General features: G+C 40.8%; 1 protein-coding gene across 1 annotated transcript; it reads right to left on the bottom strand.

Annotated features, from left to right (window-relative positions):
- Window positions 1–3,421: 3,421 nt before the first annotated feature.
- On the bottom strand, window positions 3,422–7,351 carry dusp6 (dual specificity phosphatase 6). Its single transcript, XM_079449503.1, has 3 exons — window positions 6,532–7,351; window positions 5,987–6,424; window positions 3,422–5,239 (listed from the first exon to the last, which is right to left on the bottom strand). The coding sequence occupies exons 1-3, from the start codon at window positions 6,929–6,931 to the stop codon at window positions 4,926–4,928; spliced, it is 1,152 nt and encodes a 383-aa protein (XP_079305629.1). The 5' UTR covers window positions 6,932–7,351; the 3' UTR covers window positions 3,422–4,925.
- Window positions 7,352–10,810: the final 3,459 nt, after the last annotated feature.

Below are 10,810 nucleotides of genomic sequence, written 5' to 3'. Positions count from 1 at the left end.
CGCGTGGGCTGACACAGAGACAGTGGCGGATGATTCATATCGGCTGAAGTGCTCCTTTTGTGAACCGCTCCTGCCGCATCTCTGCTGCAACATGACCTTCATAGAAACGCAGCAACGGTGGGCCTTGAAATGGATGGAAGCGGCACTGATCAGGAACCGCGAGCGCAGGAGCTGACATTCACAGAGATAATCTATTCATAGCCGATGGAGAGATTCAAAGTTTAAATGTCTTCATTGCATCTATAGGCCTTGTTGTTGCTTTAGCCTTCAGGTGGTGCTTGCTAAAGCACGATTCACTTGTAGAATTGTGGATTAGAAGACAAAGATCATAAGCCTGGCTCTTTTAACTTGCGACAGTAAGCAATCACATATAAAATATTTAAAACACACAAGCAAGCAAATAGCACCCTAGAAAACCTCATCATTGAGGTTTTTTTGAGGCATCTCACAATCAGCAGAGAACTAGAAAAATTCAGTAAAATGTACTTTTATAGCACGTCGAACAAAAAGTTGGTTTTACAGCAAACTAAGGTACTCGTCATCTCAAGAACGTCTTATGTCTCTTGAATACAAAAGCATTCGAGAGGCCGCCTAACCTGTCAAAATGAGATCTTTTGCTTCTCTTCCCACTAAAAATGATGAGTGAATACAGATCGGACTTATTTAAAGCTCTATTTGTACAGAGCTGTCTCATCAGGTGCGAGAACAAATAGAGCTTCACTGTTGTGAATTCCAGTGAGAATAACCTGAGTTAATAGCAGACACCCACAAACAAACACACTTGAAGTTCTGGAGAATGAGAATACTGTAACAGATTTGATGGTGCAGTCCGACACGCTCTGAATCAACTGCATATCTCATCTTAGTGAGCAGGAACGGAAGGAATCTAATGGAGTTTTTGTCATGGAGAGAGAGGCGTGGGATGGGATGCAACGCTGAGCAACAGAGCTCTTGTTTTGCTGAAGTCCAGAACCGAGTGGAGACACACAAAAACAAAGGCTCGGTTCCCAAACAAAGCACTTCTATGTGGCCTCCTTCTTGGAAGACATTCCTCCGCAGCATTCCACAGTGCATATGTAGGTGGAGGTCGTGACCATTCGGTCTGAAGATAATTAGGTTTGTAATTTTTAATGTAATGTCCCCCCTACTCACACGGAAAGATTACTACAAATCTCTTTGTCTCTTTCTTACATTCTCTCCACACACATATACAATTTATACATACTACCCATATTACACATGGACACTACTGTAATGTTGGGAATTTGCACATTTTTGTCAAAGGGCTTACTACTTTGAAGATGATAAAAAATAAAAAGATCCTTTAAGTAACTTCATTATTCCCACAGTTTAGAATTTGTTATTCCATGGTGTTTGGTGAGTTAACTATTATTCTAAAATGTAAAAAATACATCAATATTAGAATGAGTAAGTGATACTAACCCTTTAACAGCACAATAGTTTACATATAATTCTATTTTCTGGAAGAACAGAAGCGTTCCAAAGGATAGAGCCGAATTTCAAAAATCTTTAAATACAGACACTAATACTTCCAAACTAGTTCTTAATCTCGACCTACAGTACAAGCTTTCATTCACAGGCATTCATACAGACACACAAACACATCTTTATCAGGTTCTGCCAAGCGCTATCAACATTACTGCTGTGATTCAGATCTTGCACGGAAGTCTCTTCTCATTAAAAGTGGGTGAGAGATGCAGAGAAAGGCAGAGAGCAGAAGGTAAAGAGATCACTCTGCCAGGGGTGAGCTTTATCCTCACGTTGGCGGGAGTTCTTATTGTCCATGTGGGTAGTTTGGAGTGGAGCCCATAGCAGTTAAGTGTGATAACAGCCCATCCACTGTGCCCGCTGTGGTGTTTGCTCACAACGCCCTGCCCTGCGTATAACCTCCAGGATGTTTAGTCTTGATGGGCAGTTTGTTATGGAAGAACATAAAAATGAAACAATAGATTTACTTCATATCTCTTTGAAGCCACCATGTTGACAATAAAAGCAGGATGTGTCAGCTTTTAATCTGCATGATGGTTGTGGTTTTGTTTACACTCTTAAAGATAAAAGTTTGTCGCAGCACTTAATTTTCAGGCAAAGAACTCTTTTCTTAAAACTATTTCACTTAATGGTGTAATTTCTTTATAAGAGGGCTTTGGTTTCTTGGTTCTTTAAAAACAGTTTACCCAAAAAGAAAAATCTGTCATCATTTATTCACCTTCATGCCATTCAATCCTTTATATGACTCTTTCTTCAGTGGAACACAACAGAAGATATTTTGAGAAGTGTCCCTATGGTTTTGTGTCCAATGAGGGTCAGTGTTGTTTGGTTACCAATGTTCTTCTAAATCACAACCTTTTTGCTTTAATTCAACATTCTAAACATTTCTACTTACTATCAGTGCAAATAAGTCAAATGCACAAGTGAAAAGAATCAAACATCTGGTGAAGGGTACCAAGCCATTTGTTTCTGGCCAAAATGATTGGCTGGCTATGCAGTTGCCTATTACAATTGATTGACAGCAGGAGGTCATCTAGCCAGTGGTGGCCTTCACTACAGCAACTCACATAATCACACAAATGGAAGAGTGCAGCTGGTGACCATGGAGCGGACGGTGGGTGGAAGAAGCCTGGTGGGTTTACATGAGGGCTGGGTTTGGAGGAGCAGGGGTCAATGGAACTTGAGCACCGGATATTGCTGGGCATGTTGGCAAATCCTTCACAGCGTGGTCTGTCACAAGAGAACGTCAGGGACTGAAACCCTTCACACAGGATTAGCACACTCGCCAAGTGTAGTCACAATCTGTTTGGTTGATTTCCACCGCTTGTTAAGATGAGGGTATTATGAAGCATTTTCTTTTATAGTCAATTAAATTATAATATTAATGTTTTCATTTAGAATTATTCACATATAATCTATTATATTTTTTTCTTAAATTAGTAGTTTGGAAAAATGCACAAACTCTTTAAACGCCTACTCAATGTTCACGCTGACACATTTGTTGAAAAGATCTTTATGATGATTAAATCTACACTTCAGTCATTTTTGGCATCAGAAATAAGTATTTCTATTAGGGTGTTATTCACTCCCCCACAGGTTTTTCCTGTATCTGATGCAAAAACGTGTCATGTTGCTTGTTTTTAGTCTAGAAACCTGCAGAGTTAAGTGCCTCGGGGGGAGTGGAGGTTGGGGGGGGGGTCACTTAACACTTTATCTTTGGAGACGAAACACTTATTTTGTCATTTGTTGGTATTCTGGTTTAACGTTTGTCAAAAGTTAATTTTGCCTTTGACAAAGTTACAGGTAACCACATTGACAGATTAAATTTTATACTGAAATGAATGTTGTTAGTGATGAATAAAGTGTTATTTTGCTAATGTTAAAGATATAGTTCACTCAAAAATTTACATTCTCTCATTGTTTATTCAACCTCGTGTCATTCAAAACCTGTATGCGACTCAAAATAAGACATTTTGTGAAATGTGTCAGTGGTTTTGAGTCCATAGAATGAAGAATGTTTGGTTATGACAGTCATCTACAAAAGTCATGAAGGTAATTGATGAAATAATTAACATTTTTGACCTAAGAGTTAAGAGTTAAAAAAGTAACAGAAACAAGTCATAAGTAGATTTGAATAGACAAAATAGCAATTTATTAATAACTTATCTCTTTACATTCGTAATATTGGGGGAGTGGTTTTGTAAAACAGCTCCTCCCCCAAACAGGCCTTCGCTTGGAGGGACATCAAAGGCCCTTTAAAACCATTGTGTCACTTCTCTCACAAAATAATGCATGTCACTGAACTTCCCTGAAGAGTTGAGGCAAAAATGACTCCAACTTTGTCAACAGAGACCCTAAATCCTCACACAAAAAAATCTGCATTACTTGCCTTGACCATTCAACATCCCGAAAAAATAAAAACAAAAACAAGTAGTATAAAGGCGAATGGGCCGTATGAAAGCATGCATCAGAAACCCCACCAGATAACAGCCTTTATACATAGAAATATCATTTTGGACAACCCGCTGAACGTTCATATAGTACTGACAGCTGGTGAGAAACTTGGGGGGATTGGTCGGGAGGTTACTGCACAAAAAACATATGTACAGAACTAAGGCAAGATAAAATGATGACCTTGATTTGTGTTGGTGGTTAAAAGGCGGAGAAAAGCTACATTTATCCGTAAAGCCAAAAAATAGGAAATATATTATACATTTAAACATTAATTTGCAAAACCTGTTAAATTTTTGGCATTTTAACTCAGCATAATATTGATCAATATCCATACATTGTTTACATAAGGACGACAAAAAAAGAAGAAAATCTACAGCCGTTCCTTTGAAACAGGTGTATTCTAACTATGGCAAAGCTTACCAACATCTTGAATATACACATGTATAAATGTCAAAAATGTCTCCACGCAAATAAGTTGGAGTACAGTACACACTGCCATCATTACCGAGGGAGTCTCGTCCCAAAACAGGCAAGTCTTCATTGAAGACAAGTATATCACACCCGTACAGATTGAAGGTGCAAGTGCTAAACAAAAAACAAAGTATTTGTTATTGTTCAGTTCCAGTCTCTTTGGCACGCCAGCCCAAGTCATAACATATTGGATGATCCAAATCTTTCCAAAGTCAATTGTCTTCCCCATGCTTGAATGTGTACATATAAATATATATATATTTATATATATATATAAAACAAAAACTACTTTATTGTCTTGGAGATGTACAGTCTCAAGTCTGTTCTCTCTCCAACAGCAGCGTAATAACTCTGGGCACACCACATGCCCCATCAGTGGCTTCTCTGGTCGGCTGTCGTCTCAAGCCAACTCTATCAATAACATCTTGACAGGCGTTGAAAAAACGAAACGCAGGTTTCAAGACTCAAAAGGGGGCAGTCCCGGCCAGACCTCACGTGGACTCGAGAGGGTCCAATTGAAAGACGTTGTGGTTGGTCGGCGTGGTGAAGTACAAGGGCTGGGACGGAGCCGGCACGCAATTGTCGCACGGGCTTTTGAGGCCCAGCGTACGTTCAAAGTCCAGTAGCTGGCCCATGAAGTTGAAATTGGGGGAGATGTTGGACTTCTTCATCTTGACGATGTCGTATGCGTCGTTCATGGACAGGTTGAGCTTCTGCATGAGGTAGGCAACCGTCACGGTTACGGAGCGGCTGATACCTGCGAGGCAGTGAACAAGGACACCGCACTTTTGTCCGCGGGCTTCGTCTGCAAAACACAAGGAGACATGACATTACTTTTCTGATTCTTTCAAATAAAACTTTGTTGAGTTACTCAATTCACAGGTCAGGGTTTTATCCTGACTAGGGCCGCGTGATTATGTTGGCACGAGCAGTATGTCAGAATTCATTACAATCCTTAGCATTGACAAAAAGAGAGTCTCATTTAACAGGCTTTCTAGTGCATGACTGTGAACGGAGAGAAAACAGCTATCCCATTTTCAAGGGGAATGCGACACGGAAACGGGCCATTATGGTTAATCAAATGATCCTTCCGCTCGCCAGGTTACTTGACAATGGTACCATTTGGGCGTGTAATTGTAGAAGTCAAGGCAGCACCCTGTCAAGGCTAACAGGATGTCAACACAACCCACTAAATGGTGCTCATTGTGTGGCGAAACATTGCTCTGTCCTAGATTACTTTCAATGCCGCTTCCTTCCTGTCTGGCTTGAATTACTGCCTCCCCCCTTCATCTCGCGTTTCATCATAAGCCTTTGTATCACAACTGCACAACCCCAGGATATGTTACTATGCAAACAAAAAATAGAGGGTGGCTATTGTTGCTTGGGGTTTTTTGGTGGGTGTCATGCACTGGTGCCAAAACACTGACTTGGAATTGAGTAAAAAAATTAAGTCTAAACACATTTGTTAGGAATTAAACATTTAGTCAACTGTTTTATCAAAACAAGGCTAAAAGGTAAAACAATAAGTGCAAAAAATGTGTTATAGTCTTACCAATAAAGCTGATGGCTTCTGGGAAAAACTGCGAGAGATTCTGGCTCCAGTGATCCGAGATGGGAATCTGTTTGTACTTAAACTCCCCGGCGTTCTCGAACATGTTGGGAAGATTGGGAGTCACGTTCAAGATGTACTTGATGCCAAACTCCTCCAGAATATCCAGGTTCGTGGAGTCCTTCGCGCAACCCAGATACAAATGCGGCAGGATCTCCACGGGAAAGGAAGGCTGCGGGTTGGACAGAGGGCTCCCGTCCGAATCCGTCGCGCTGCTCGGATCTCGGTCGATGTCCGACTCGATGTCGGAAGAGTCGGAGCTGATCCGCAGCCCTCCGAGCCCGAGGACCTGAGAGGTCGGCGAGGAGCTGCTGCTGGAGGAGCCGTCGAGGTTCGTCTCGCAAAGTGTGGGATACTCGGCCTGGAATTTGCTGAAACCACCTGTGAGGTTGAAGAGAATTTGTTACACATCACTTCAACCCTTGCACACATTAAAATACGTCGCAATTTCCCGAATACACCCTCAAATAAATCCCCAAACAACATACCTTCAAGATAGAAAGCCTTGTAGCCCTCGTCCTTCATCCTCCTCAGCAGCAAACCCAACACGGACCCGCCGTCGATGTTTTCGTTCCACTCTCGGCTGTACTCGTCATACAACACGATCGTATCCGTCTTGCACCTCCGCACGAACATCTCCCTGTCTTCCCCGTTAGCGAGCAAAGACTTGACGGGCAGGTTGCCCTTCTTCAGTCGCCGGAGCATGAGGCTCGGTATGGCCACATTAATGGCCGTTTCAACATGCGATGATTCATACAGCCCTTGCGCTCGACAGTCCATAACCAGCAAGCAGTCCTTGCGCGTCTCCAGCTGCCCCTTCAGCCACTCTACCGTCTTGCTTATAGCCATGAGCGAATCAAACTGCACGGGTCTGAACTTATCGAGCATTAGTGAAACGGCGGTACCGTACCGTAAGACCGAAAATGCGGAGAAAGCGCGCCGCGAGAGCCCGTGTGCACGTCTCGGATGAAGCAATCGATTAAAAACTATTAAAATCCCCTCGAGGGTCAAGCGCAGACTCGCTCTACTTCCACACCATTCATGCAGCTGCGCTCAGGATGTCTGTGCATTTATCAATGACTCGCACTAGCCAGTGAGTGAGCTACAGTCGCTGACGTTCTCGTCCGGTTATATAACCTCTCTTTTCGCTCTCTGCTTCGCACAAAATCGATTTAAATATCCAGTCGAACGCGAATTACAGGTGAGAAGCGAAGTCTGACAGCTGTTTTATTTCCTCGGTTGTGTATGTGCTCGGAGAAAGCAACGCTGCGTTCTCCTCTCTCGCTGTTAGATGTGGTCTCCGCCTCAGCGAGCTAGTGAATGATTACAAGCGCGAGGCGTTTCAATGGATACATTATGTCGGCCAGCCAATCAGAGGGCGCCGAGCGATGGTCGCCGTGGAAACGGGGCCGGATGGAACGGACTGTGTTGATGAATTGTTAATAAGTTTGTCATTCACAAAAACGGAAAGGAATTTCCGCTCCGGATCAGCGGAGTGCAAACAAACAGAAGAGAGGCGCTGCACGGGAAGGAAGGAGGAGTGTGTGATAGTGTTTTTGGTGAAGGCTTTATGTACCTTATACTCAGGTTACACACTTGAACTCCATTTAGCCGCAGATTCGCCAAGCTACAACTTGTAGGAACCTAATGCGCCACAGTCACCATTTTGTTTTTGACGATCGTCCATAAAACGAACACGTTGCATTTTCGCTATCTTTTCCATTGATTCATTCATTATTTGAAGCATTGTTTCATTGATAGAAATGGAAAGTGCGATTAGACTGGGCAGTCGCAATAATAAATCAAAACAAGGTTCCTCTCGTATTCTGGAAAGAAATGATTGGGTCTGAATGTATTATTGTGTGACATGCACAAATAATGCATTGACGACGCACGGGTTTCGATTATTTTCCTATCTTGTTATATATTTTCTCATATTTTCTCATTATTTTATTCTGCTAAACGATTGCTCTTGAATTGAATGAGAGGTGTGGCGCTCCTTAAATGACCACCCCCAATAAACACATAAACCGACCCATCAAAATAGTTTAACACCACGTGCGAATTGCAGAAGCTTACCTCCTACAATTTCCTACTGTACTTATTGTCATCTTGTCTATCGACACCATGTGTGCATACATAGAATATCTCACAAATCCATAAACAGCTGCACTTAATTCCTCATATTCGCCCACATTTATACAGATGTCTGTGAAAATATTTAACATGATCCACAATTGAATAATTCCAATACAATTTAGTAACAAATGTGTTTAAACACATTGCACATGCCAATATATATATATATATATATATATATATATATATATATATATTGGCATGTGCGTATGTATATATATACATATGTATATATAAGAGTAATAATAAAAAACAGTTTTCACTTAAATAGTAAAAATCAATGTAGCGATACAGATTAGGTCAACCCGGTTTGACAGACATCCCGTCTCCTGTATCATTTGGCACTGAAATGGTCTTTAATTGCTCATCAAGGTTTTCTCTCATCATTCACATGCACAACAATCACACGGGCCGAAGGTGTGTTCAGTTTCACCATGCTTAACATGTGAAACCCAACATAGCACCTAGATAATGGCCATTATCCTGTACTATGTGAAGATCCTCCTAGGGAGTCCGAGTTGTATTCTCATTGTAATCCACTTTGGCAACTGCTTTACAGCCTATAGAGAATTCATCTGGATGTGCTTTTGTCTTTTAGAGAAATGCTGTCCCCATTTATCAGAATGATAGCGTCTGTTTCTGACAGGAATTAAGATTGACTAATCTGGCTTTAGAAATTTCATAATCTTACTGAGATCAAACAGCCGTGTCTCTTATTCAGTTCATATGGCACATATGTTTTAATATTTTTTATATATTTGAGAACCTATATAACACTTTAGTTTTTTATATCTTGGCTCCCAGATCTCCATCTGCCTTCAGCTGGATATCGTTTTCACTGAGATCTGTGTTGAGATCCAATCATGCTGTTTAAATGTGTCTCTGTGGTTTCGTTACAAACGCAGGTTCCAACAGGTGATAAGCACTGAGGCAATACAGTTAAAGTTTGACCATCCTTCAAATAGATACACCATGCGCGTCATCCGGCTCCTGCGACCTGATAACAGCCCAGACCTGCTATTACCACAGTACTGATTAGATCTTGTCAAAAGCAAACACAGAACAAAACAGCACTGCGGTAAGAAGATACAAATACTTTGTCGATATTTTCATTTCAACAAATCAACGTTCAAACAGTTCATTTGGAGTAATGTGTTTATTTTTAGGTGCTTCTATTCAAATACATCCAAATGCCTACATATAGACTTCAGAACCCAATTCTTTGGTTGTGTGACAACCCCCTCCCAGTTCCTGGGTGGGACTGGTTGTTTTGTAAGTTTTGCTGCTCACCAGGCCCTTTAGTCAGTGAGGTTTAGACAATGCCGGCTCCGCTTTTATCTCTCGGATCCATCGTGCGAGTCTCTGTCTTGCATCAGGGTCTTTGTTGACCCCCTACCACCAGTCTGTGCACTACTTGGCTCTGGGGATGGACGGCCTGCAGTGCTCATATATAGGATGAAAGGTCAATCTGGTTGTGTTGCGTATCACCAGGGTGTCTCTTTTCTCTTAAGAAACCTCTATTCCCATGATATCGGAACTTCCTTCTCACTGGATGTTTACTTCCTTTTACTTATTATTGTACCCCTTTGTTTGCTAGTGTATATGGAGGCTTGTGTGTACAAATGGTGGGTGTAAATAAAGACAAGAAATACTGTGTGTAAAAAGTATGTTAAAGAAGCTGGTGTGTGACAGTTTTTCAAAGTGACCATTCAATTTATTTCTATAGGGTGTTTCACAAAAGTGTGTGTTGTTTTAAATCAGCTTTACAGTAAATACATATTAGTACAGACAGTAGAGACACAAAAAAAGAGGATAGAAATCAGAAAAGAGTAACAATAGAAAACATGATAAAATATATATTAAGCAGGTATGCATGTTTTGACTATATGGCTGTTCTACTGTATTACATTTAATGGACAGTTCAACCAAAAAGGAAAATTCTATCATAATTTATTCACCGTCATGTCATTTCATGTCATGTCACTTCTGCAGAACATAAAAAGAAGATATTTTGAAGAACGATCATAAACAATCAACTTACCTGCCTTTGACTTCCATTGTATAGACACAAAACCACCGAGATATTTCTTAAAATATATTTTTTGTGTTCCACAGAAAAAAGTCAAGAGGGAGAATAAATTCAAAATTTTAAGAAAAATAGTAAAATATCATTATTTATGTATTAGCTGTGAAGTAGTTTCCTATTAAAAACAATTTCAGCAAAGCCAAAATCCTTAAAACCCATTAAAACAATAACATTTACAGCATTGACATTTTGACACTATTATATTGACATTTTCACAGAATTGCTTAATAACATCACATCAGTATATTCCTTATAAAACACTTGTTTGCACTCTTGACAGAACGATAAATGGGTTTTGCCTCAAGCTAAGATGAGGGACAAATTACAGGACCCTCCTGGGAATCTCATAGAGGTTTCAAGGCTGGGCTGGTTTTAGTGGATCAAAACAGGAAGTATCAAGAGTTTGGCAAGAAAAATGCAGTGAACAAACAAACAGCCCGGCGGACCCTTGAACAGCAGCCTTACAAAACAGGAAGTACTGTAAAAAATGTTCAAATGCAACAGAGACCCTGCTGCGTGCAGCCATCAACAAACCATTAAGT

This window comes from Barbatula barbatula (genome assembly GCF_947034865.1).
Source record: "Barbatula barbatula genome assembly, chromosome: 25".
NCBI classification, from domain to species: Eukaryota; Metazoa; Chordata; class Actinopteri; order Cypriniformes; family Nemacheilidae; genus Barbatula; species Barbatula barbatula.
This window is presented reverse-complemented; position numbering and strand designations above follow the sequence as displayed.

Coding starts and splice junctions, on each gene's coding strand:
- dusp6 (XM_079449503.1), bottom strand. CDS start 6,931: ATGCTCGATAAGTTCAGACCCGTGCAGTTTGATTCGCTCATGGCTATA. Junction 6,425..6,531: donor CAAGGCTTTCTATCTTGAAG/GTATGTTGTTTG, acceptor TCAACCTCACAG/GTGGTTTCAGCAAATTCCAG. Junction 5,240..5,986: donor AGAAGCCATCAGCTTTATTG/GTAAGACTATAA, acceptor TGTGTTTTGCAG/ACGAAGCCCGCGGACAAAAG.